This window comes from Zonotrichia leucophrys, chromosome 4A, assembly GCF_028769735.1.
Source record: "Zonotrichia leucophrys gambelii isolate GWCS_2022_RI chromosome 4A, RI_Zleu_2.0, whole genome shotgun sequence".
Classification (NCBI taxonomy): domain Eukaryota; kingdom Metazoa; phylum Chordata; class Aves; order Passeriformes; family Passerellidae; genus Zonotrichia; species Zonotrichia leucophrys.
Window position 1 is genome coordinate 14,346,168 of NC_088174.1, and position 27,492 is coordinate 14,373,659.

The 27,492-nt window shown below is 48.1% G+C and overlaps 1 protein-coding gene across 7 annotated transcripts in view; it reads left to right on the forward strand.

Annotated features, from left to right (window-relative positions):
* EDA (ectodysplasin A) overlaps positions 1-27,492 on the forward strand; it is a 60,133-nt gene that overhangs the window by 24,315 nt on the left and 8,326 nt on the right. For all 7 annotated transcript variants that reach the window (XM_064712659.1, XM_064712658.1, XM_064712657.1 and 4 more), the window contains exons 2-3: positions 11,287-11,392; positions 26,721-26,750. In XM_064712659.1, coding sequence (XP_064568729.1) covers positions 11,287-11,392; positions 26,721-26,750 — 136 coding nt within the window. The remainder of the gene's footprint in view (positions 1-11,286; positions 11,393-26,720; positions 26,751-27,492) is intronic.

A 27,492-nucleotide genomic window follows, 5' to 3' on the forward strand; every position in this document is an offset into this window, starting at 1 on the left:
CTGCAGGCAGCATGACTGGTCATTATTGAAAAATAAAGGGTTTAATCCACTCAATTTGTAGCAAAAGTTGACCAGTGGACTCATCTTTGTTTGGGTTTTAAATTGTGTGATGTCCCTGGTTGTTTGTCTGTCCAGGATGATTTAGGAAACCAGTTTCAACTTTAGGAAAAAAAAAAAAATACAAAATAATACAACAAACAAACCCAAACCAAGCTGTCTGAAAAATCCTAGGAGGATATATTTGATACTTTTTCCTGGCAAAAGTTAAACATTTTCCATCCTTCTTCAATTTCAAGCCTTCAGAAGGTTTGTGGGTCCTTCTCCAGCACGTGGTGATGCCTCTCCATGTCCAGGCAGGAGCTGCAGGGAGCACCCTGGGGCTCCACAGCCTTTGGAGTTTCCCTCAGGTTTTGTGTCCCCATCATGGGCAAAATATGACCCAGAATGACATTTGGAGAGGTTGCAAAATTCTCTCTGTAAACAGTATTTTTTTTTTCTTATGCTGAGCCCCAAGCGATGTCACTGCTTGTCTTGCACAGAGTAGGAAAACAGTCCCTGGCTGCAGGAGGGGGTTGTTTTCCTAATTTTCCTTCACCACAGCAGCATTTCCTGTTACTGGTGAGTGTGAGGAGTGCCTGGATGAGACCCCTCTCCAGCCCTCCAGCTCATGTGTCACCCCAAGTTGTGTGTTGGAGTTTTGTGGGAGACTGGAGAGTGACTTTGGAGTGCCAGGACAAGAAATGGCTTCCCACTGCCAGAGGGCAGGGATGGATGGGATATTGGGAAGGAATTCCTGGCTGTGAGGGTGGTGGGCCCTGGCACAGGTTACCCAATGTGGCTGCCCCAGCCCTGGGAGTGTCCAGGTTGGATGGGGCTCGGGGCAACCTAGTCTGGTGTCCCATGGCAAGGGGTAGAACACGATGGGCTTGAAGGTCCTTCCAATCCAAACGAGTCTGGGATCCCATGGTCTTGAATTCTCCACCCTTTGCTGCTGGAATTGTCTCTTTTCCAGGGTCAGAAGCTGCTGGCCAGCTCCAAGTAGTCCAAGCCAGTTGAGCCTCAGTTTAGCCACTGGGTATGGACAGAACTGCCCATGAAATTCTTTTTCTGGCTCCTTTTTTTTTAACCTTGCAGTTTTTTCAGCCTTCTGTGTTCTTTTAACCTCTCAGTGCCTCAGTTTTACCACAGGATAGAGAACCATCTGCTGCAGAGGCATTAGCACCATCCAGGAGCTGAAATATTAAATCCTTTACTACTTTCCTTACTTAAACTCCTTTCGACAAACAACTCAGCCAGCACAAACCCTTTTTCTTTCAGCCTCACAGAGTCAGAACATGTCATAGGGGATGTTGAGCTAGCTCTGCTCCCTCCCAAGAGCTGCCCCAGCCCGACACGAGGCAGCTGTGCAGCAGCTGGCCTGGCTGCCTGGCTGGAAACATCTGGATGGGCTGCGGCGCATGGCGGGAGCCGCCGAGCCGATGCTGCTGTGCAGCCTCGGGCGCTGTTTGAAGACGTGCGTTGGTCTCTGCACTTCAAAGCCAGGCTCAGAAAGGCTTGGCTTGCACAAACTCACACCTCTGCCTCTGCTCTGGGGCTGCTGTGGCTCCCACCCTCAGCCAGAGCGCTGGGAATGCTGTGGTTGAGGTTTGTTTGGTGGGAAGGTGATGGAATTCCTGCGCGCGGCTTCGCGATCCGCTCGCTCGTGCCGTGCCAGCTGCTCGCGCTCGCTGGCCGGGCCGTGGGGGCTTGGGATGGGTTGTTTGGATGGAAAACGGAGCTGCTGCCATGTGGAGAGCGAGTGGGGAATGTTGTTGTGATTAGGAACTGTCTGGTGCTCGCAGCAGCAAGTGGAGCTGGGTTTGGTGGCCCCAGAGCTGGGCCTGGAGGCGGCCGGGGGTGCGCACGGTGCTGGGACCGGCTGTGAGATAGCGGTTTGCAAAGCTCACATTCCTGAGCTCCTCCCAGCTCCTTTTCCAGAGTTTCCACAGCACATCATGGCATTTCTGATTCAGCTTATCCCTTGTAGCTCAGGGCAGTGCTGTCCCAGTGCACAGGCCGTGGTGGGGCAGAGCCAGCCTGGTCAATCCCATGGCACCGCTCCAGGCACTCCATGGAGCCACCAGGGATCCCATTTGCCTCCTCTGACTCCCTCAGCTGTTCACATATCCCAGAGCACATTCCAAGGGTGAGGAGATGACGCAGCTGGCAGGTGGGTCAGGGTGCCACAGGTTTGCTTCTGGAACGATCCATGCCAGAAGTGCTGGGTGTTCTTTTCCCCTCATGCTGGTGGTTTTGGTGGGTGCCATGGCTGTGGGAGCTGCTCCAGATGTCCTCACTTCCAGAGGAGGCAATTCCTGCTGCTGAGCTCGCACAGGCAGGGGAAGCCAGGCCAGGAGGGAACTAAACAGCAGTAGAATTTGAGGTTTTTTACAATAAGAGTGGTTTTTACCACCACTGGCACAGGGTGCCTGGAGTGGAGGTGGATACCTCAATCCTAGAAATATTCAAGGCTTGGTTGGATGAGGCTTGGAGCAACCTGGACTAGTGGAAGGTGTCCCTGTCCATGGCAGAGGAGTGGGCCAAGTGTTCTTGAAGGTCCCTTCAAGCCCAACCATTCCACATTTCTATAATCCAATTTTTGGGAAGCAGGACGTTTATCTGGAGGCAGTGCCACGTGCTGAGAAGCCCCTTGGTTCTCCCTGGACCCAGAGCATGAGGAGACATTCCCTATTCCCCTCATTCCCATGCCATGTCCAGTTGGCTTCCGGGGAGTCCCTGTAGGATGTGGAGTTTTGCAATTCCTGCATGAAGGAGCATCTCTGGCACTGCACCCAGCCCTGCCTTGCGGGGACTTGTTCCCGTGGCTGTGCCCGGAACGGAGCCTTGCAGAGCTCTTAATCCTGTCTGCATGAGGTCATTGGCTCCTTGACGTTAATTGCAGGGGATCTGATTAATTAGGCAACAGAGCGTAATTTATTTGAGCAGATTATTGTATAGAATTAACCAGGCAGTCACTGTCTCCCACCACAATTCCGTGCATCCCTGCAGGTGTGGGAATTGCCATTAAAACCTTCACTCTTGATGTGGATGGCTGGGTAATGCCTGGATTATTTCCCAGTTGCTGCAGTGGGCTGTTTATCCACACTATTTCATGGATGCATTATTTTGTGGGTGTTACATTTTCAGCAGACTTGTTTTCATTTTAATTCAATTTGGACTACTTGATTCCCTCCTCCTGTTTCTTTCCCTTCCGTTCTTCTTCTTCCAATAAAACGTCATAAAAATTAATCCCCACCGAAGGCCAAATTTAACATTCAGATTGAGAAAAGAGGATTTTAAAGTCCTTCTGCTGAAAAGGGAAAAATTGCACTCGGACAGGAAGTCTTGGGTTTGTTATGGAGCAAGGAAAAATGTTTTTAAAACTTTATCATAGAATGATGAAATCCCAGGATGGTTTGGCCTGGAAGGGACCTCACTGCTCATCTCATTCCACCCCTTTTCCATGGGCAGGGACACTTTCCACTAGACCAGGATGTTCCAAGCCCCACCCAACCTGGCCTTGGACTCTTCCTTAAGCAGCTCAATTATCTGAACAGCAGAAAGATTTAAAAATTATGAAGATTTTCAAATATTTCCTCCCCAAAACCCAATAGGAGGGTTTGTCTGAGAGCAAGGACAGAATGAAGTTCATCAGCTCCAGTGTCTGACAGATGTTCTCCTGTAACTTTCTCCCATATGGATCCATATCCATGAGTGAGTCCATACCAATTCTTTGCTGCAGCTGGTCCCACTCCAGGCAATGGGGTTATGTAGAATGGAGATAAAAGGCCAAACACCAAATAACTGAAAAATGCCATACATTTGGATCCTGCAGCCACATTCCCAATGGAAAACTCCAGGGCAGGATCTGGTTGGTCACCTCCTGCAGGAAGAGGTGGCTTGGCCACCTGGAGTGTTTGTCTGCTTTGGAGATGGGTTCAAACAGGGGGACTGTTCATTGAATCAGCTGCTCTTCCCAAATGTTGGGATGTCAGTGCTCCTGTCTCTTGAGAAATGTCTGGAATTGGTCAGAGTTGAAGGAATTGAAGGGCAAAGAAGCACTTTCAGTGGAGGTGATCCAGAACATCCTCTGGGAATGGTCCCTGTGCACGTTATGGTCTGTGTTATGTTGGTTGTAGAAGCAGCTGAGGTCATTGTTCCTGCCATGGCTAGCAGGACTTTCCAGATATTCCTGAAAGTGTTTTCAAACCTGACAAAAGGAGTTTTTCTCCAAAGGAGGAGCCCCAAGGATGATTTCAGGCTGGAGGGAGCTCAGTTCTTCATTTTGCAAGGAACAGAGATGCTGCAAGGGAAGCAGCAGGGGCATGAAGCTCTTTGCTGGAGCAGCTCCTGGTTTGGGGAATATTTTTAAGAGGTATTCTGGCTTGAGGAGGATTGTGCTGTTGGCCTCATGTTGTTCTGGATATGCTGGAGAAGCTTCAGGTCATGAGGAGCAAGAGCAATGGTGCATCTGGAGGATGGAAGAGGAACTATGGCTGGTATGGAAGTGCTGAGGGTTGCGTTCCCCCAGATCAAGTGTGTGCTGTGTTTTATAAAATGCATGAATATTTTGGGAATATAACTGCTCAAATAAGGAAGGAATTGCTGCTGGAATGAAGGAGAAGAACCCATGACCTCCATCTGGAGGGGGGCGTAGCCCAGCTGGCTGAAAATTGGCCTGCAAAGGGCTACAAAAGCTAATTAAAATGTGAAAAACTGAGAATTCCTGCTAATAGACAGCAGATCCCTGCCTGGCGCTGCTTCACAGCTAAATTTGATTTCCTTGGGAGGCAAAAGGAACTGATTTAAGTTCCTTACCTTGCTGACATTGATCCCTCTCAGCGTTTAACCAGCCTGTTCCCAGCAAGGAACTTCCCCTGGCTCTGCTGTGCCGGACCCAGAGCCTGCAGCAGGAATCTCTTATTCCTGCTACCAGTAAAAAATTCACTGCAGGTGTCTTCATGTGCAGTGTTAAACTCAGCTTTGACCTTGTTCTGCTCACATCTGGGTTGTGTTTGAGCTTTCCCTTCAGTGCCAGCAGGTGTAAGGAATGGGAAGCCTGAGCTGTTGCTCAGCCGGAGCCGTGTCCACCTCCGTGGCATTGTCCCCCCATCAAAGTCCTTGTGGGAGCCACCAGCTCCCCTCCAGCACAAGGCAGCTCCAGGGAAAGGTGTCTTAGACAAATGCATGGATAAACAGCCTTTAGGCTTGAGGTGGGGCTAGTTTGGGGTCAAATTTGGTGATTTTGGTGATTGCGTCAGGGAAAGTTGTGGGGTGTGTGGAATCCAGAGATTCAAACAGTGGTTCCATTTTGTGCTGAAACCAATTTTCTGTGGAGGTTTAGGACAGAAAGAGTTTCTGAGGGTTCCATAGGTTATTCTCTCTGTCTGAAGAAATGCTGGAACCTTCCTTTTCCAAAGTTGCACTTCACTCCTCCCACCAGGAGCAAATCCACCTGCCTGCTCCTCTGCTATGTCCTTACCTGCCAGGTTTACCTGCATTTGCTCCAGGTTCCCTGAGCTGATTGAAACTAAAAATCAAGTGGTGTGTTCAGTTGGGTCAGTGTGAAAATGTAAGAATTTGGGATGTTGCTTACCAAACTAAGCTGAGTTCGAGCTGAGGAAGGTTTGGGTTAGAGGAAAGGAGGAAATTCCTGTTCAGAGTTGGAGTTGCAGGATGTGATCCTGCTGTCATAGGTCTGCTTAAAGCCCAGTTCCGCATGGAAAGGAGGAAGAGAGAGGGAAAGTTTTGGATCTGAAGGGAAGTTTATAAGGTGTTTTAATTGCTCTGATAGCAATTAATTCCCTGTCCATCACTTTGGCTCGGGTTGAGAACTGGCAGTTGGATTTAGGGTTCTGTCCTGCAAAGCGCTGTGGCTTTCCTGGGTACTGAATGTAAAACACCAATAACTCCTGGGAAAACCTCCCTGCTCTTCCATTGGTCTCCAGTCAGTGTCTGTTACTGGAGTGCTTGGAAGACCCAGAGTGTCATTCCCTGGCCTTCTTCAAACTGGTATTGCACAGTCCTTGGGAGAGGATTTTGACCCAGTGCTCAGCACGTTGGCAGCATCTCAAATCCTGTTCCAAAAGCACTGGTGGCATATTCAGGGTGTAGATGTGCTGAGATGGGAGTTCCTGCCTGCTGGCAGGTGCTGTGCCCCCAGGCCATGGCATTCCATGGTCCACCTCCAAGTCCAAGGTCATTTCTGTGTTGTAGTGGTCAAATACTCCCTTGACTCCTTGGCTGTCATTTTTGTGAAGCTCCTCATGAGTGTTGGCTCTGCTGTTACAGCTCCTGCCCGGCCAGAGCTCAATCCCTCCTGCCAGCCAAACTTTCTGCCTGGATAAACTCCTTAGCACAGAATCACAAGGTTGGAAGAGACCTTCAAGATCATCAAGTCCAACCCATTCCCTGCATCGCTGGTGTTTTGGGATTATAGGACAGCTTTGGGTGGAAAATGCTTTTGAAGTTCCCTGTTGTATCTGAAAACCAGTGAGGATCCCTAAGTGCAGATTGGAATGAGGGAGAGTTGGGATTTTGTGTCAACTCCAGGGTGAAGGGTTGTGCCTTTGGGATCTTGGGCTTCAGGATGAACAGCTGGAAAGAGCAGGAATGTGGCTGGAGTTGGGAGGGAAGTGATGAAGCAACAGGGACCAGAGGAGTTCTGGGCATCTTGAAGGTGAGAACCAAACTGGAGCTTCACACAGGAAAAGCTGAGGGCAGGGGTTTGTTGTGGTGTGGAAGCTGCTCCAGAGCCCTGGCAAGGGTTCCCACTGGGAGTGCCAGGTTTGGGGAGGAAGGTGAGCAGAGGAGGTTGTACCATCTCTGCTCTCTCCATCTCTGGTCCTCCCCTCATGGTATTGGTGACATTCCACGAGTTTGGCAGGCAGGGCTGTGGCTTGTCCTGCAGACAAGACACGGTGTCAAAGTTCTGTCACGTTGAAATGGGAATTGTTCCCTCGTTTGCTCCTTGCATTTTTATGAGGAGCAAGAAACGATGACAAAAACAATTCTTGAAATATGTGGGATGGGGTTTCTTTTCAATAAAGCAAAGCTACTCCTTGAGCTTCTTTCCGAGCTGTTGGAATATAAATTATCTGCTTGATCTTTTTATTTTGTGCACCACGTGTGACCAGAGGCAAAGCTGTGGAGGACAATGGGGCTGATATTCAAGTAGCTGCTCCTATGAACCACAGGCTGAACTTGAGAGCACTAAAAAAACAACAATATTGCTTGCAGAGAATGCTGCTGCAGAGCCTGGGCTGGTTCTTATGCTCCTCACACTGCTGATCTCCCAAACTGCAAAGGAAGAGGGAATTTGACTTTAACAACCCTGTTAAACACTCGTGCAAGAGGGTCAGTTCATGCTTATTTTCTGAGGTGCTTTAAGACATTGAGCTGTGGTTTCTGGATGAGATCTTTGGCTGGACTTGCTTTGTCAGGAGGAATTGAGAGCTGTTAGAGGCAGGAAATCTTTGGGTTTTTTTCACTTTTCACCCACAAGGCCTTGTACACCTGAAGGTTTGGGTGTTTTTCCCTTCTGCTGGAAGAATACACTTGTTCTTCCTACCAACTTAGCCTAAGGAAAAGTCCATGCTTTGTGTATAATTGCATGGGGTGAGTTTATATTTTTCACTTTTCTTCCTTTGAGGCTGTTTGACCATTGGAAATACATTCCCTTAGTGTCCAGTGGCTCTTCAAGAGACTTTTGACAAGGGCCTGGAATGACAAGGCAAATATTTTATTTTATGAAAAATTATAATACCTTTCTTTATCCTTTACTTGTATGGAGTGTGAAATGTCCATCTACAAACGAGTTTGAGAGGCCCTGTTATTTTGGCAGTTCCCACTGTGCTCCCTTGACATCCATCCTCCAGCAGCTTTGTCCAATGTTCCCAGGCAGGTTCTGCAGGGAAAACCAGCTCTGTGTGCCTTTGTTTTGCTTTATTTTGCCCAGAGAAACCGAGGCAGATCCGATTCCCTCCGGCGAGCATTGCCTGTGCTATTGTTTCCCAGGTTATTTTGAGGAATGCCTTCCCCTGGGATTTTTCCTGTGTTGGCTTTTTGACCTTTTTGCATCCTATAGTGAGTGATTCTCTTGATTAAACCCACGGTGTTTCTAAAATTAAGGGTGATTTGAGGGCTTTAGCTTGGAGGAGGAGGGAAATGGGGATTGTTTAGACTGTGCAGGGAAAAGATCTGCTCCTAAAAAAGCTGTGTGTGCTTGACTCCAGAAAATATTCTGGCTCTGAAAGTGAGCTGAGAGAATCTGCTCTCCATGACTTTGAGGATGAGGAGTTTCAGTGGAATCATGGACTAAGTAAAAATTCCTTCTAGAATTCTCCAGAAGGTGGCACAGCCGGGGTGCCCCATGAGCCCAGGGTTGATGCAGAGGAAGGAAGAAACCTTAAACATCATAAAAATTAATCCCCACTGAAGGCCAAATTTAACATTTAGATTGAGAAAAGAGGATTTTAAAGCCCTGAAAAGAGAAAAAATGCACTCAGACAGGAAGTCTTGGGTTTGTTATGGAGCAAGGAAAAATGTTTTTAAAACTTTATCATAGAATGATGAAATCCCAGGATGGTTTGGCCTGGAAGGGACCTCAAAGCTCATCTCATTCCACCCCTTTTCCATGGGCAGGGACACCTTCCACTATCCCAGGTTGTTCCAAGCCCCACCCAACCTGGCCTTGGACACTTCCAGAGTTCCAGGGGCAGCCACAGCTTCTCTGGGCAACCTGTGCCAGGGCCTGACAGGGAGGAATTTCTCCCCAGTTTATCAGTGCTGTCTGGGGGGTGGTGAATGGAAAAAGCAGCTCCCAGCTGGACACAGACGGGCCCTTCATGGCCCAGCATCCCCAGCTCGGGCAGCTGCAGCCCTGGAACAACGGGGCCCTTGAGTCCCCTGAGAGCCACTTGGCCTTTGGCAGCTTGGGTGGCTACAAGAGCCTTGGTCACCCTTTCCCTGCCCCTGACCTTCCTGGGGATCTGAGCATTCCCTCCATCCCGAGCAGGACCCCTGAGCCCTCCGTGCCAGTCACGGGAGGGTCACTGCTGGTGTTTGCATAACTCACAGCTCTGTGGAAGGTCCACCCTGGGGATGGCCCCTCTCCCTGCTCACAGTTGTGGCCATTCCCAGGTGGGCTGTGTCACTGCTTCTGGAAAACACGGTTTTGTGGGTTTGTTTTTTAAGTAAAAGGTGTGATTTAGTCATTCACCCTCACTGTCATTTCTCTTCCTGACTAGAAATACAGAGTTTAATGGACAGATTACTTTTATCCAAAATTTAGTGTTTTTCTGAGTGGTCAGTGACACGTGACATCAGGTTAAAACCTGGAGCAGAGCAGTGGAGCTGGGGTGGTTCAGCCTGGAGGAACAGCCTCTGTTTCTATTAGAGCCTCTATTACCTTGTTCTGTAAATCCAGTAATGATCCAGGCAACAACAGCATTCCAAAGCCACTCTGAGGATTTCATTGACATTTTAACCCAAATTATAATGCCATTTGTTCCTTCAATTAGTTCTGCAGTGTCTCAACGTGAGTTAAATGAGGGTTTTAAAGAGAAATTCACTTTTTCTCATCCCTGGCTGTGCTGTGGTGTGTCAGGAAAGGTGCTGGTGGTGCCTGCAGGAGCATCCTGCTCCGGTGTCCCACACCTGGGGCAGTGCAGTGGGATGTGGGAGCTTTGGGAACATGGTGGTGCTTTGGGAATTGTTCTCATCCTTTATTCCTTGTTGTAAATGACAGCCTTCAGTTGTCCATGCAACCCTGTAAGCCTTCCTCAGGCAGGTAAGCTTTACTCATCATTGCCTTTTAGGGATGTTTAAAAGCCCAGTAGTGGGACTTTGGGAAGCTGATCCCAGATCATCCCACAGCGTTTCTGGGTCCTTTCAGCCACGACATCATTGCAGTGACAAACACCGAGGAATTTTGCAAACCTGCCTGCCCAGGGACAGAAGGAAATAGCAACGGTTTGGGAATTTGAGAAACGCTTTGGGGGTTGTCCTTTGGAAACGAAAATGTTTCCAAACATTTCAATTTGTGAGACTGCAGCCGAGCTCGTTGGAGTAAAGCAAAATGCAAGATGTAAAATCCGAGTGAAGGACTGGGATGCTGAGGCTGGGAGGGGAGCTGTGCTTGGGAAATACCTCGGGAATGGGAGGGAGAGGGGAGGTGAGAGCCCTGGCGCTTGTGAAAAGCCAAGGGCCTTTTGTGATTATTGCTCTCGATAGGGACTTTTATGGGCTGGAGCTTAACGAGCCCGGCAATTCAGTGGAGGTGTTTGTTCTTCTCTGCTCCTTCAAAGATGCTTTTGATGCCCCAGGTTTTGTTCTCAGAACAATGATGGGTTCGATAACCTCTGGGGCTGCTTTTTGAAGCCTCCTGGTTCTTGTCTTGGGCTGTGTTGTTGTTTTGCTGTGTATTTACAGCTGAAATAAGCAGATCGAGTTTCTTGAGCAAGAAAACCCCATCCTGGTCGGAGCAGCCCTGGCTGTTGGATGCAGTAACACACAGAAGGTGTTTGGTCCCTAATTGATCTTTGACTTCCCTTTTTTATGAAGTGAAAATAACAGGAAAATGCCGCTGGGGATGTGCTGCCACACCCGGGGGTAGCTGGGATTCTGATTTCTAACCCCAAATTCTAATTTCTGGGTCGAGATGTTCATCTTTTAAAGACTTTTAAGGCAGCAGTAATTTTTTTCTGAGTAAGAGGTCGCTACATAAAATTTTTGCCTCCTGGCAAATCTCGTGTTACAAATGTTGCTGCAGGTTTAAAGTGTTAATTTATGTGGTATATTGGGTTGGATTTAAAGGTCCCTGAAGACCTTTGAATCTCAGTAGCTAATGAGGCTTGCAGAGAAGAGGTTGAGAGAGGCAAAACTTACTGGCAGTGAGTAATGCTGCAGAAGGAGATCCAGGATTGAGCAAGTTTTGCTGAGAAAAATTAGGAATTATCGCATCGGCCTTTGAGTTGTTTGATTATTTCCAGCCATAGGTCTCCTTGCAGCCTGCTGTCTCTCGTCTCTGGGGGAAGGATTCTCCATGCTGAAATCCTTCAGGTGGAGTTTTCCCAAGTCCTAGACTGCTTCCAAGGGCACTTGGATGAGCTGAGATCTGTGAGCAGCCGTGTCGCGTCCTCCTTGTCTCTCTTGCTCGTCCCTGCTGGAAAGGATTTGGCATTTAGGCTCCAATCTTTCAGCTTGGCTGAGATGCAGAGATGCTTAAACTTGTCCCTCTCCTTACAGCTGGCCTTGCTGAACTTCTTCCACCCCGAGGAGAAGCTGCACGTTGGAGAAGAAGGGAGGCGCGTCCGTCGGAACAAAAGGAGTAAAGGCAGCGAAGGGCCCGACGGTGAGTCCTGCTCAGTTTCCCACTGATTTTGGTCCCTTCCCAGATGAGGAATTCCAGGAGTTCTGATTTCTGCAGTTGTAGCTCATGTGTGAATTAATGCTGCATAGGTATTCCATCCTTGGCTCCTAGAACGGTGCTTGTTTAAAGTTTAATTTGTAATTTTTTGTCCTTATTTGTTGTCCTGCACACCTGGCTTTGCTTAAAATCATCAAGGAGCTTTTCACAATCCAGCAAACAGCTGGGAACATCTGCATCCCAAACTGGTGACTGCTTTAAGGGGGTTTTGAGTTGCTGTGGAGTCTCAGGTAGGGCCAAATCCCGTGTGAAGGGAAGGCAAAGCTGTACAAAGCTTGGATTAGAAGAGCAGAAAGGTTCCTGATTTCTTTGTGAGGAATTTGATTTCCAGTCCTGCTTTTCCATGATTGTCATGACACAAAGACAGGAGCATGAGCTCCTGGAAGAGCTCTCGTGCTTCCCTATGGCAGGAAAAAACAGATCCCCTTTGTAGGAGCAGAGAAAGGACTGGATTCTGGAAAGGTTCTGTGCCCAAGTCCTTACTCCATTATCACCATCAGTTTTCCAGTTCAGCTCCCATCTCCTCTGAAATCTTTGCAATTTCACAGTGGAGAAGCATTTTTCTGTGGCTCTGCTCCAAGAAGGAGCTTGGTGAAACTTCCTGGATTCCTCTTGCCCAGAATGCTGACAAGTCTGATGCATTTGGTGCAGACTCCCTGAGTGATTCCAGCCCAGTGTGGGCTCTCAGTTTTGGAGCTGGTGTCGCTCTGGTGCTCAGATGGCTCAGGCAGCATCCCAGTCCTTTTCCCAGTCTCCTTGAAATCTATCCCGGTGTCTTCACCAGTTGCTTGTGTAGTAGCAAGTTCCCACTGGAGGCGAGCGGAGTTGATGGAGCGCTGCTGGCAGATGTTGGGAGGGATTAACTTCATCCCTCAGGCTGCCTCTGCCTTGCCAGATGTGCAGAGAGCTGCTGAGGAGAGATAGGGTTGGTTTCTGAGGAAGGTTTTACCCATCACCCTTGTGCCCAGTGTTGTCCTTTCATGACTGGCATTCCTTTCCCTGATTATGTTCCCTGGATGCTCAGAGTTGAGTCACTCCAGAAATGCAGAGCACTTCCACCCTTATCCAGTCCTGGGAGGGGAGTGGGGCTGGGAAAGGGTCTAGAACACCTGGGGGTGGCTCAGCCTGGCTCAGGGGGACCTTCTGGCTCTGCAGAGCTCCCTGACAGGAGGGAGCAGCTGGGGCATGTCAGGCTCCTGCCAGGGACAGGACAAGAGGGAATGGCTCCAAGCTGTGGCAGGGGAGGGTCAGGTTGGACATCAGGAGGAATTTCTTCCTGGAAAGAGTGGTCAGGCATTGGAAGGGGCTGCCCAGGGAGATGCTGGAGTGCCCATCCCTGGAGGTGTCCAAAAACCACCCAGACATGGCACTCTGGGCTGGGGTCAGTCACAGGTTGGACTCAGTGGTCTCAGAGACCTTTCCCAGCCCCACTGATCCTGTGATTCTTACCTGTGTCTTTTGGAAAATTAGGAATTTTGACCCTACAGGTGATGGAGATGAGAAAACTGCCAGAGTGACAGGTTGTGTCCCTCTGGCTTTGGCAAGTGGTTGCCCCATGTTTGGCTGTGGTGGTTTTAGAGCTGCACTTAACAAGTGGGAGCTGTCAGGGCAGGGCTTGACCTTGTAACAGCCATAAAATCGAGAAACAAACAGAGCCACGGCCTTGGGGAGCTCAGGCTGTTTGTTTTAGACCTTTGTGAAGGAATCTTGCTGTCAGAGCAGGGCAATGAATCATTAAACTAATAAATAAAATCATGTCATGGTCCTGATAACACCGTTTTCTTCTTGAGTTTTGCAAAAGGAAAGTTGATCAAATCTTTGATCTCCAAAGAGCCTCCCGAAGATAAAAGTGGCTGAACTATAAATTCCCAGAAGCAAGGAGATGTGCTTTCCACTTGATGCCTTGCTAATATTTGTCTGGAATTAATTTTATGAACTTTCAAGTGCTTTTACACATGCAGGGAAAGACCAAAGTGATCTGAGCATGGAGGCTGGGGCTGGAGGGAGGCTGCTCCGACCCTTCCCAGCTCTTCCAGTCCTGCTCATCCTGGTACCAGCAACAGGCTGGCTTTGATGATTTCTAAACATCAGGGAGAACGTGGTTCCTTTCCCAAAAGCTTTTTCTTTTTGGAGGATTTGCTTTCAAGCCTTTTGCTGTGAAAGAGGTGATTTTGGGACAGGGCAGAGCTGGTTCTGTGCAGCCAGGGGAGGGTGATGGTCCTGGCTGTGCCCAGGGCATGGAGCCACAGGGATGGGACCTGGGAGCAGCAAAGCTGCTTTGGTGCCTCTTTGTTCAAAAATCCAAGGAAAATTGTGTGCAAAGCCATCAGTGGGATCCTGTCACTCTCCAACAGGACTCTGGAATTTCAGGGGCTCCTCCTTGAAAGACTCTGGTTTCAGCCTTCTGACCCCTGACATGTTTTATGGTTGGGTTTGCCTAATTTTGGGTTGTGGCCCTGCACCCACAGTGCCCTGGGGCCACTTAAAGCAGCTGAGGCTGTGTCCTGGCCAAGGTCCCTCTCCTTGTCCCTGAATCCCTTCAGCCCTGGGGCATCCCATGGGAACACTGGGGGCTGCTGCCTGAACCAGTTCTGGGATCATCATCCTGAAGCCACTTTCCAGTCCATGCCACCAGAACCAACTTTGGCACAGCTTTAAAAACTGCCACCAATTTTCCCAGCTTCTCAAGGCCCAGGATTATCCCTTTGCACTCTGTTTTTTCTCCTCACTGTTCCCATCTCCACCTGTTACTTCTTTTCCTTTAATTCTCCAAAACCTGCCCCTCTCCAATGCCTCTTCCCTGTTTTCTCCTTTCCCCCCTCCTTCCCTTTTGCCCTGGTGTATTTATGCTGCTGTGGAACTGCTGCTGCTCCCAGATGAACAAATCATTCTGGAGCTGCTAATTAGCAACAGTTGTGCTAAAAGGAACCATCAAGGATGTTAAATTAGTCCACTTTTAAATAAACTGGGTATGAAATGTTAGATCTCTATTCCCAGAGTGCCAGTAAAAATGCTGCTGGCTCTTTGCTAACAAAGCCAAAATCTGGGAGTAGCATGGTTGTAACTCCAGAGACAATTCCGTGCTCTGGAGGTTATAAATAATGACAGAGCATTTACAAAGCAGATGTCAATAGGACTCTTTAAAAAACATTGTTTTAAACAAATAAAATAGTTTCTTTTTCTCCTACTTTCATCTCTGTTCCCAGTTAGATCCCTGCCGGGCTGCTTTCCTGGTTTCTGGGGTTTTTTGCATTTTGGGTTTAGGGTTGTTGGTTTGTTGTTTTTGGTTTTTTTTTTTCCTTCCTAGATTTTTTTCATATTGAGCTTGGTGAGAAACATCAGGGATTGTTCTCCAGGCTTTGATTGGGAGCATGGCAGCTGGGAAGAGGCTGAGCAGATGGCTGGCCTTAAGCTGACAACAATTTGGTTTCTACTACTTTGGCAGTTCTTCCTGCCGAGGAAAGTCCTGGAGGAGAATTCCAGCACAGCAAATGGCTTTGGGTTGAAAGGAAAATTAAATTCTGGGGGATTTAAAGCTCTTCCCCATCCCTCCTCCTACCTGGAGCTTTGGAAGTGATGCTCCAGCTACCTGGGTCCAGTTTCACCCTCTTTGGATTTGCTTGATGGTTTTAGGGTGATTTCACTGTGGTTTTAGGATGGTTTTAGAGTTGGTTTTGAATAGGTTTGGAATTGTCTTACAGTGGTTTTAGGGTGGGTTTTGGATGGTTTAGCAGGTAGCTGTTGCCAGAGCCTGGCTTTTAGAGTGATTTTAGGTGGGTTTAGGGTAGAATTTGGATGCTTTCTGGATGGTTTACCAAGTAGCTGATGCCAGCCTGGCTTTTAGGATGGATTTAGGATGGTTTCTGGGTGGTTTAGTAGGTAGCTGATGCCAGCCTGGCTTTTAGGGGGGCTTTAGGATGGATTCTGGATGTTTTTGGGATGGTTTAGCAGGAGCTGATGCCAGCCTGGCTTTTAGGGTGCATTTAGGATGGATTCTGGATGTTTTTGGGATGGTTTAGCAGGTAGCTGATGCCAGTCTGTGTGGGGGTGCCTGGCTCCCCCTGGGCAGCCCCCAATCCCACAGGTGCCCTGTCCCAGCCATGCCCCTTTCCCGACCCAGCAGCACTGACGATGCAATCGGACTTTTTTTCCACGTTTTTTTTAATATCCAGCTCACAATAGCAACTTTTCCTGCTGGCTTCCTCTCCTGTGGAAAGGGCAGGTTCGTCCCTCTGCCTCCAGAACAATGGGTGCCTTTGTGTTGGCCCCTGCAATTCCCAAAGCCCCGGCATTCCCAGAAACACAGATGGATGCAGGGCGATAGAGCCTTATTGTGCTCCGAAACCATGGTGATGAGCACGCAGTAAATACTGGACATTTCCTGGATCCTGGAGCACAGGAGACTGTCCCAGAAGGAAAGGCTCACCACAAAGTGTTTGTTCTTACTGATTTCCCTCAGAATTTCTCTGTGATTTCTCCCTAAATGGGAGAAATTGGGAATAATGTGGTGTTTTAATATTTGGGGATAAACTCATCCCTTTCCTGGGATGTTGCTGTCAGTGTTTGTTATTACTGTGATAAAATTAAGGCTGCAGCTTATTTACATATCCTTATCTCTGTGTTATTCCCAGGCTTGTGATAACAGCAATCTGTTTTGGTCTTGTCCCTAAAAACCCAGAGTGGTGTCTAGGTGCTGGTTCCAGCTCTGTTCCAGCCCTGGCACAGGTTGTGCAGAGAAGCTGTGGGTGCTCCTGGAAGTGTCCAGGGCCAGGATGGACAGAGCTTGGTACAACCTGAGATAGTGGAAGTTGGCCCTGCCCATGGCAGGGGGTAGAATGGGAAGACCTTTAAGATCTCTTCCAACCAAAACCAGTTTATGATTTTGTGATTGTGCTGAAGCCCAGAATTCCTCCCTGAGCTCTGCTATGTTGCTGTCCCTGTTGGTTGTTAAATAGGAAAGGCTGGGAGAGGCCCAAGCCCAGTTGTGTGGTGTTCAGGGTGAGGAATTAACCTGGCTCACAGGAATCACAGTGGAATAATGGTTGGTGTGTCCTGACCCATCCACAACCTCCCTTTGCCCCCTGGCTTCTTCAGCAGCTCTTCCAGTTGGGATCTGGATTGTTCCAGCAGGAACTCTGCTTCATTATTTACAAATTTACAAAGCTGTGATGAGGTGCTGCTGATCTGGTCCATCCCTGGAGCTGCTCTGTGGGTGTTTTTCCTTCCCTGGTTGGGATGAGGCTGTGGGGTGGCTGCTGGGAGATCTGGAGCTGCTGAGGATGAGAAGGAATTCTCTGGTCATTGTCACCTCGGTGGCACTTTCAGACACTTGCCCTGACTGCACTTGTGGGTGGGTTCTGAGTTCCCAGGGGCTGTGCTCAAACTTGACCAGAGCTCAGCTCCTTTTCCAGCTGCACTTTGAGCAGCCAGGACCATTATTGGAAGTGGCTGGTGATTCCATCTGAATTCCACTCCTGAGAGCCGGGGCTTTTCGGAACGCCCCGGGTCACACACTGAGCTTCAGGAATCTCACAGAGTTCCTTGTGTTACAAAACAGGGCCAGCACTAATGAGAGGATAGCAGATGTTCCAGAGGGGCAGGAATGTGGCTGCAGCTGAGCTGTGAGTGCAGCTGAGCTGCACCGAGCGCTGGAAAGGCCGGGCTCCTCTGGAAGCTGCTGCTCCCTCCTCACAGCATGAGAGGCTCCATTGTCTCCCTGCTGGCGGATTTGCAGCTCAGCTTTGATTTCAGTGGGTAAACCCTCAGCCAGGGAGGTTCTGCAGGCTCAGCACGTGCCCCAAGCCCATCTGGTCGCTCCAAGTGGAGGAATTGTTGTGGAACTGAATCAGATCCACCTGAGCCCCCCGTCAGGTCCTGCCCTTGCCACCACAAGGATCCTCCTCCTGCAGATTTTGGGATGAATAAGCTTGTTTTTCTGTCTGGGGATCTCATAATCCATACAAATATCTCCAGAGGGTGTCAGAGTGTAGTGCCAGGCTCCAGGACAAGGAGCAATGCCCATAAACTACAACACAAGGAGTCCCACCTCAACACGAGGAAGAACTTCTTTCCAAGGAGGGGGCACGGCCCTGGAACAGCTTCCCAGGGAAGTCTCCATCTCTGGAGACATCCCAAACCCACATGGACATGTTCCTGTGTCACCTGCTCCAAAGCGTGACCCTGCCTAGGACTGGGTGATCTCCAGAGGTTCCTTCCAACTGTTCTGGGATTCTGTGAGCAGCCAAACCTGGAGCTGCTGCTCTGGTGGTGGCAGTTGTGATTGTCCTCCCTGTGCCCTCTCTGGGCACTCACTGGAACCCTCTTGGCTGTCACAGAGCAGCTGCACCAGCCCAGAGCTGCAGAGCTCTCCAGTGAGGAATTCCCTGGGGAAAAAGCTGTGAATGAGGCTGGGGTTGAATGTTTTCATGAGGGCTTTGTTGGCCGTGATGTATGGAGACATTGTTGGAGTCATATCTGATCCCACTAATTCCAGCAGGATTTGGGGAAGTGCCTTAATTGCTTTCAATGAATAAATGCAAGGGTTGGCTGAGCCAGGCAGCATTCCCTGTGTCCCAGCTGCTGCAGGGACTTCACTTGAGCTTCCCAAGAGTGGCAGAGTCTCTCCTGGGATTTCTTTCCTCCCATTTTTTTCCCTTATTTTTCCCTCTTATCAAATTAATCCAATCCTCACAAGAGTGATGGGGTCTCTCTTGGCTTTCCTTCTTTTTCCCCCTTCTTCCCCCTTTTTTTTCCCTCCTTTTTCCCTGTTTTTAGGTTCATCCAGCTGTAAGTACGTGTGGATGCATACGGGCAGGTCCTTGGATATAGATCCTGCATTTTTCCATGTAATTAATCCATCAGTTCTCAGGCAGCTGCTCAATGCCATGGAGGTTTTCCATCCAATTAGGCAGGATTATGGATGGGAGGAGGAAAAACACATCACGTTCTGCAGGGGTGAGGCTGCCAGAGAGGTTTCCTCCAACCTGCCCTCGGTTCCTTCTGGATAACCACGGGAAAAGCTCATTTCAAACATCCAGCAAACAATTTGGGAGAGCCTCTCATACTCCCACTTCAAACCTTGCTGCTGCCCCACTTGGGAATCATTTCTGCTGGAATTCATGACATATGTTCGTTGTTTATCTTAGTGGGATGTGACTGAAAATGTCAGAGTGTTTTGTGTTAGGCAACAACCGAATAAAACAAACAAAATAAAAACACAGCTGTAACGCTACGCTTCAAATTGTTGGATTTAAATATGTGGGATTGATAAAGGCAGCAAGAGGGTGCAGTGGTGGATAGAAAATCAGCCTGGTGACTCCAGCCAGCAGCCAAAAAAAGCCTTGGGATCCTCGAATTAGAACTGGGAATGTTCTTTGTCAGCTCTGCGCTTGGAATCGAACCGAAATGCCTGAAGGGAAACAAAAGGCACATCACATCCTCCTTCCAGAGCCAGCCAGAGGGTGGAAAATGAAATATGATGGCCACAGGTTCTGGTGTGAACCCCAGGAACTTGGCTGGGACTGGTGATGTGGGAGCAGAGCTGAGGAGGGCGGAGATCTCTGTTTGATTGGCTTTTTGTGTTTCTGAGGAGGCAGTGCAGGAGGATTTTGCCAGCAACAGTGGCTCTGGAGTTAATTGGGAGCAGGATTTTGTCTTTGCTCGTGACCACATTTGTGCTGTGGTGTTCTTGCACCTACTCAGAGGCTGGAGCTGTTTTTTTAGAGCCTTCTGGCACCAGCAGCCTGTCCTGGTGCCTTGCCATTGATCCTACAGTGGATCTGGAGGGGATGGAGGGGGTAAATCACCTTAGTTGTTCCTTGTGTCCTGTAAAGCCTCGGAAATTCCCGTTTCAGTGAGCAGGGACACATCTGCCTTGCTCAAGAAAGTGAGGAGGGATTTTCAGCAGAGCTCTGGCTCTTGGAGAGCAGAGCTGAGGTTGTAGGGTGGAGAGAGCCCTAGGAGGTGATGGATCCAGCCTCTCTTAGATGGGACCAGCACTGTGACAGAAGTGACAGCAGAGGTGACAGACCTCTAAAGGATAGGAGCTGTTCCATCCTGGTTTTCCTACACTCCTGCACCTGTATTTTTCTCATGCCAAAAAGCCCTTAGGAAGGAGATACACAGGGCTGGTGGGGCTCTACCTGCTCCAGCACCTCCCTTCAAACAGCACCTGGTGCCCTTTGAGTCCCATCATCCTCCTGGAGGTGGAAAAACCTGTGAAATGCATGAGCACAACTAGTTCATCCTGCTCTTTTTGTCCTTTCCTTTTGACCTTTACCTGGAGCAAAAATCAGGTTGATGAGTGGTTGTCCCTTAGGTCTGTCTCCTGTTCACCCTTTGATTCTGATCATCTGCAGTAATCAGATTTTTTTCCCTTGAATATGATTAAAGACCAGGGTAAACTACATCACAGCCTGCTGCCACTATTGGCATTATCTGTAAATTTGAGTTTAGCTGCCCTTAGGAGCTTCACCAAATGATTCCCCAAGGAGTCCTGGGTTTTGTCAAGCCAAGCAAAAATCTCTGAGTACTGGCAGGAGAAAAAAAAAAACTTTCTCAACAGCAAAAAACCCCCTGTTCCTGATGAGATCTTACGTGGTCTGAAGCTGTTTGAGAAGAGAGATTGTGGCTCTCTGGCATCTCGTGTCTCTCCAGGGATTCCAGGGATGAGCTGTGACTTCCCTGCGTTTGTTTTCAGCCCGATGAGCTTGAGCTGGGGGCTGGTGTTTGGGATCAGAGGAATGGGGAGGGAGCAGGCTACTGATCCATGGAGCTCCTGGAGCAGCATCTGCTCATCTGGATGACACATGCAGGGAGGTTTGTCCTTTGGTGGAATGTGAGGAGAGGAGCAGGGAGGCAGCAAAGGCCACTCTCATCCCTAAGCCACCACATGAGAGTTGATTCCCAGCCCTTGGTGCCGGGGCAGGAGCTCCTCTCACACCCTGTGGCCAAGCAGCCCCAGGAGTGACCTCAGTGCAGGACACTTCCCCTGGAGGCACATGGAAAGTCCATCAAAGAGATGAAGAATTGCCTCAAAAATTGCATGGAGCCAAGGGAGTGCCTCAGAAGAGCCCAAAATGAGCTGCAAACTGTCCTTGATCTCCCAGGCTGGTGGAGACTGGCTTTGGGCTGGGGCAGTCCGGCACAGGGCTGGGGGGTCACGAGTGTCACTGTCTCACTGCACAGTGGGACAGGGCAACACAAAGCGAAGACTCCTGGAATTCAGTGTTGTGCAGGTGGAGCAGGCTGGGATGGCCCTCTGGTGCCTCTGGGAATGGCATGGGACCGAGATCCCACTGGATGAAGGACAGGAAGGGAGCTCTGGCTTGTGGGGCTGTTGAGGAGCATCTCAATTTAAGGTGTAACCAGGCAAAGGCCGTTAAGGGTGGCTGTATTCACACGTGAATTTTCAGGAGTTTTAAAACAAAGTTGAAACAAAAGCAGGCAGAGAAGGAAAAGTGGTGACCGAGCAAAGCTGGAATGCCCTGGGCTCTGTGCTATGGACTCACAAATCCCACAGCGCTGTTTCATCCTTCCCCTACTTTGTGTCTGGATTCCTTCCCCATTCCCTTACCAAACATATTCTCTGTATTCAGATTTGTTGAAGTTAGTTCTAGTTCACACCCTGGCTTGGGTTCCTGTAAGTGTGGGCAGCACTTTTCCTCCACTCTCAGCCGAGGATCTCCCTTCCTTCTCAAAAAGCCACCCTGGGAAGATGTGCCAGAATTCATAGCACAGGATGTGACTTACTTCTGGGATGTTTTCCTAGATTTATCATTTATCATATTCTCTAAATATTCTGCAACAACAGTCCCAAAGCTGCTTTTCAGCAGACCCATTGCTTTCTCTCGAGTTGGTAATGAAGCACTTTCTTTTTCAGGGAAAAGGGAAAATATTCCTCTTGTTTCAGTGTTTGTATCACTGACTGATAGTTCAGTAGGGTCCAAGAAGCTTTCATCTGGATAGACCAAATTTCCTGAAAATGTTGAAAACATATTGGTTCCAAACCTCCCCCGAAACCACATGTTCTAGATTAGGCATGTGTTGGGAGCTTTCCCCAATCCACTGGAATCTGGCATTAATAACCCCACACTTAAAAATATTTGAAAAGCTTTACATTTCTTCTGCCCATGAGAATGAAATGAATGTCGCTGCACCAGCACTGGAAAGGCAAGTGCTGAGTTCTGGAGGTTTCTTGTTCATTGGGAAAGCTGACATCCCGGATGGCAGGAGGTTCATCATCACCTGGAATCTCAAGGAACACCCAAGCTGTTCTTCCCACCTTTGGTATTGGTAAAATAGGGATAGAGGAGTTGGTTGATGGGTAGGACTTCACCCAGAGTCCTTGAGGTTGGAACCCTTCAGGATCATCCAGTCCAAGCTGTGACTTGGATGATCCCCACGTTGTCACCAGCCCAGGGCACTGAGTGCCACATCCAGGCCTCCTTGGACACCTCCAGGGATGGACACTCCACCACTTCCAGTGTTTGAAAGGATGTATAAGGAGGCCAGAGAGGGACTCGTCATCAGGAATGGCCGTGAGAGGACAGTGAGAAATGGGTGCAAACTGAAAGAGGGTTAGTTTTTGGACATGTGGAAGGATTTCTTCCCTGTGTTGTTGGTGAGGGGCTGGAATTGATTTCAGTGAAGCTGTGGCTGCCCCATCGTGGGAAGTGTCCAAGGCCAGTTGGGACAGGGCTTGGAGCAACCTGGGCTAGTGGAAGGTGTCCCTGCCCATGGCAGGGGTAGGACTGGATGAGCATTAAGGTCCTTCCAACCCAGACTATCCCATGAATCTGTGACTTAATGATTTAATGTTTATTTTCCAAAAGAGTGAGAAGTGATGTGGTGTTTCTGGATTGCGCCAACATCTCATTAATCACCACGATTTTGTCTCTAATCTGGAACCTGGGATGAGGATAATTCCTCAGTACCTCCATTCTCTCCTCTCCAAGGGTGGAGGGGAGATGGAAACCCAGAGGTGCCTCAGTTGAATTACCTGGTCTTACATGTCCCCAGACCAGTGTCACACTTAGGGAAGAAGGTTAAGGATGTTCCATAGTAACTCAGTGCTGGGAAATAGGAGAAGGATCAATAATTCCAAATGAATGCTGAAAACGGGTTGGCACAGTCTCGGATGGATGGATGGATGGATGGATGGATGGATGGATGGATGGATGGATGGATGGATGGATGGATACCCAAAACTGGTGGCTGCTGCCATGTACCTTTCCCAAACTGGATGAACTTAAAGACATCACTTGGTGTTGTGTTCTGAATGAAGTGATGCTGCTAAAACATGGTTGTGGCATTCCATGGCTTTTTTCTGCTCTTGGCAACTGGGAATTCCAGCATGTTCAGCACCTCTTTAGGTGTATCCTTTGTTTGGCTGATTCCTGTAATGGTCAGCCTTTTATAGGTTTGATATAAAATCAGCATAATTACAAAGATCTGTTCCCATCCATAAAACCAGTTGGAACTGTTTGGCAGGAATTTAAACTATTTCTTGTTAATCCACACACACAGCTAATAAGGGAATGCAGGGGTTTTTTAATATCCTATTTATATCAGCAGATGTCCTAAAGAAGTTTGGGATATTTCTGTATTTAGAGTAAATCATAGCAGCGTGTAGCGTGCAGAAAGAGAGATTGGAGGGGGGGCAAAGTCAACTCTATTAATCTTGCTGAGAGCAAACATGTCACATGTAATATCCTTGAGTTGCATCACCATCTGGGATTTTTCTGAAGGCCTTGGAATGGCTCCAGCAGATGGTATGGCTGCAGGAGCAGGGGCTGGAACCTGCTCCCTGAAGCCTGGGGAGATGTCTTCTGCTGCTGGCTGGGCCACAGCTGGGGGTTTGCACACCAAAAACTCATCTCTTGCAAGGGTTTCCCTCAGCTTCAAGTGAGGTGTTTGCATCTGAACCCACTTCTTATTCCTTCCAGGATCTTTTCTGTGGAATTCCTCTCATTTCAATTCATCTTTCTGTGTCAGATGATTCAGATTGGCTTCACTGTTCCCAGGATTTCCTCAGCCTCAACCCTTCATTAAGTGGCAGCAGGATTTCCCCATGTTTTCCAGAGTTATTCCCATTTTAGGATTGTGCTTCTGCCTTGCCTGGCTGAGCAGCAGCAGCTGAGCACGTGCAGGTGTCCTCCAGCATCCACCAGAGCACTTTATTATTTCCCATATATTTATATATATATTTTATAGGACTGTATATTTTGTATGACTGAATCTCATTCCATGCTTATTATCCTTCAAAGCCATCCAGCCTGTCCTGCTTTCCCAGTCCATTTCTGTATTAACAACTCTGGCCAACTTCCCTCCCCCTAAACAAGGGGGTGAACAGAGCTGACAACTCCTTCAAGGGGGGATCAGAGTTCAAACATATATTTAATTCCAGTTGAAAGATGGGAAAAACAGAAGGGGATGGACTTCCTGAGGTCTGGGCCTGGTTTGACCTCAAAGGAGAACAGGCAGCATGTGGAAAGGGAGAGGTGGGATTAGTGGGAAGAAGGACAGAAGTCAGGAAGAATAACTGTGCTTGGGTGGCTGTCACATTCACTCCTGGCAGCTGGGACCACCTGGATCTCTGGGACATTCCTGATGGATATGGAAAGGGATTCATCAGGAGCAGAAAGGTGCACTCAGAAAGGTGCACACTTAAAAAGAAGGGAAAAGAGGTGGCAGGGAACAGCTGAGAAGTTGGGTTGCTCTCAGATCCCATTGGTACTGGAATAAATCCTCAACTGCAGCATGGCGAAGTTCTTCAGAAGTTCTTCAAGTCAATTGTGTTTCCTTCTCCATGAAAGTGGCAGGTCTGTAGACTCTGGAGCAGCAGAAGATATCCTGTAATTTTTATACTCCTGGACAGTGAAGGATCACAGTGGATACACCTGTGATCCACATCTTGGAGTGGAAAAAACAGAGTTTTCTCTTAGGCCATCCTTGGAATCAAGGGTTGCATGAAGCCACAGTAAATAAATGATTTGCATAACTTTTAGGTATTTAACCATCAATTAAGGGGTAATCAGTGGGTCAGATATATCATGGAATCCCAGATTGGTTTGGGTGGGAAGGACCCACCTCATTGCCCTGCCATGGGCAGGGACACCTTCCCCTATCCCAGGTTGCTCCAAGACCCATCCAGCCTGGCCTTGGACACTTCCAGGGAATGGGGTATCCATTATATTATATTGATATTATCTGTGTGTTCAACCACTGCATTTAACTAACTTAAATATTTTGAAAAGTATTTTAAAATATTATAACAAGTGTAATATTTAAATATTGGGTTGTGGCCTCTGAAAACCCTGGCAGAAAGGATATTTTCATTACCATTTTTCTCCTCTGCACATCTAGGCAAGTTTTCAAGCCTTATGCCTCAACACCTCAGCACCTGAGAGGAATACTGATCTGAAATTTTGGTGGCCCTCAGCTTAGACCCAGTAATTTATTACCATTTTAGCCTAAATGGAGCAGTAGCTCATGAACTTCCCATTTTGAGCAGAACCAAGGGAAATTCTGCTGTATCAGAAGCTTCAGCTCTGCGCTCCAATTAAACGATCCCCCCCCTGCTCTCGGGAGGCGAACAGATGCAAACTCCAGAGAGACTCAGAAGCTCCCAAGCTTAATAATCCTGAGTTTTTTTCCCCCCTCGTGTCAGGAATACTTTTGTGTCTGTCGAAAGCTCCACTTGCAGATCCATAACATCTCTCTCTGTCGTGCCTGGAACAGATGCGTGTGTTGTAATATAGACTGCGAACATTGACATCCCATGTGGTTCTCATTCCTCCCAGTCATCTTTGAAGCTAATTGGATCCAGCCAGCCCAAATGTGTCTGGCTGGCCACAGCTATTTGTACTTTCACTCTGGTTCTGGTGCTAATGGTGGGATCTATGGAACATGAAATAAACTCTCGTGACTCCGAGGGCTGCCGAGGCACAGCCGCTCGCGTCTCGCTGGGCTGGGATGGGCTGGGATCTTTAAATGGGATTTTTTTTCCCCTCTTCTAATGTTGTTCAGTGGCTGGTGGCTACAATGAGGACTGGTGGGGCTCAGAAGTGCAGAATCCGGAGCCTGGTTGTCCAGCCTAAAAGGTTTTGCAATTTGGTGTGGCTCCCTAGTGGTATACTGGAGTGGCATTGTTAGGAATCCTTGTGTTGTCCAACCTTTGAGTATTATAAAAAAATAGTATAAAAATATTATTTAAAATAGTGAATTAGCAGAAATTATCATTTAGATGGAAGGATCTTAAAGCTCATTCATCCCCATGGGCAGGGACATCTTCCACTATTCCAGGTTGCTCCAAGCCCTGTCCAGCCTGGCCTTGGACACTTCCAAGGATGGGGCAGCCACAGCTGCTCTGAGCAACCTGTGCCAGACCCTCACAGGGAGGAATTACTCCCTTAAATTATATAAATTATATAATCTCCCATTTATAGGTAAGGTCTTTTACAGATAATGCCTTTTATAGATAATACCATCATTTTCCCATGACCCAACAGCACAATGTGGGAAAATCAATATTTCTGTTGGAAAAGCATCAGTAAAGTTGATGGGTAATTTCTCTGGTTCTTTTCCTCTCTTTCCTCTACCTATCTATGGGGAAATGTCTTTTCTGTTGGGAATTTACCTTTCCCCACCCCCTCAGACTCAAAGCAACCTCATTACTTTCAATTGGTCATAATTTTATTTCAGTTAAAGGTGATTTCAGTCATTGCTGTGCTAAACCCCAGGTTTTAGTGGGATTTCCCTGATGAATAGCAAGGGAGTATTTGGGGATTTTTGAAGTTAATTCCCATACATGATGAATTCTTGGGGAAGCAGTGGAACATGTTTCACACTTCAGCCTCAGCTCACAAAGTCCTGTCATTTCTCAGATCCACTGTAAATATTTTCTCTCCATGCTCGGGAGATTTGGGTGCCCATTGTTTCAAACAGCCAGTTCAGAATAATTCTTTGCTTTTGTGGTTTTTTAGTGTTTTATTCTTATTTTTAAACAACTTGGCTCACAAGGAGTCAGCAGGGGGTTGGACCAGATGATCTTTAAAGGTCCCTTCAAACCCCAACCACTCTGTGATGCTCTGATATTTGGGTTACTGCTCTCAGCTGAGACCATTCCTGTGCTGCTGCATGGGCCACAAATACATCCATTGTCCACTTGGAAAATAAAATGGCAATGGGGATTTTCTCTGATGAAATGATCACTGAATTTCACTAATTTTCATTCTTCTTTTCCCCTTTGTAGGTCCAAGTTCAGTGAAAAACAAGAAAAAGGGTAAGTTTGACTTTTAACTGCATTTTCCTCTCTGTGCTTTGTGAATTCTCTTCGGCCAATACAAAGGAGAAACCAATGGCAGCTTCCCTCTCGAGGAAAGGCTGGAATAACACCCACAAGCACCCCTTAAAACTTCCTTAAACACTGAAAGAATTTAATTACATTGTGCAGAAGTAATCCTGAAGATTCTCCAGTTGAAGAGTTGAGTTGAGTCAGTACCAAATACCAGGAGCTGCTGCTGTTTCCCAGCCTTGGCTTTCATCCCAGTCCTGCCAACTTGCAGCTTGGATTCTCCTTCAGACCCACCAAACTCAGCATGAACACATTTTGCATTCTGCTTTTCCTTGTTTTAACCTCCAAATTATCATTTTATGAGCCCCTTCTGAGTGTTACTCAGCCCTCAAGGTTTTGTGGATTTCGTGATGTTCCTCAGGCAGTTTGCAGTGGATTGTTGGGATTTGGGTTATTCAGGCAGCCCTGTTTTGGGGGGTTCCTGATGCCATCCTTGTTTCTGTAGGACTGCTGGGAACACTTAGAATCCCACACTTAGGTCCCACACATAGGGTCCCACATTTAGTTCCAGGAGTTTGAGCAAGTCCAAGGATGGAGCAGTCGCGTTTTCAATGTCTGTACTACTGCAGTTGCACATCAAATGGCTTTAATCTTTGAATGCAAACTCCAGAGCCACAGCTGAGAGGTGGGAACAGGCCACACTTAGCAACTTTGTTTGTATTTACCCCGA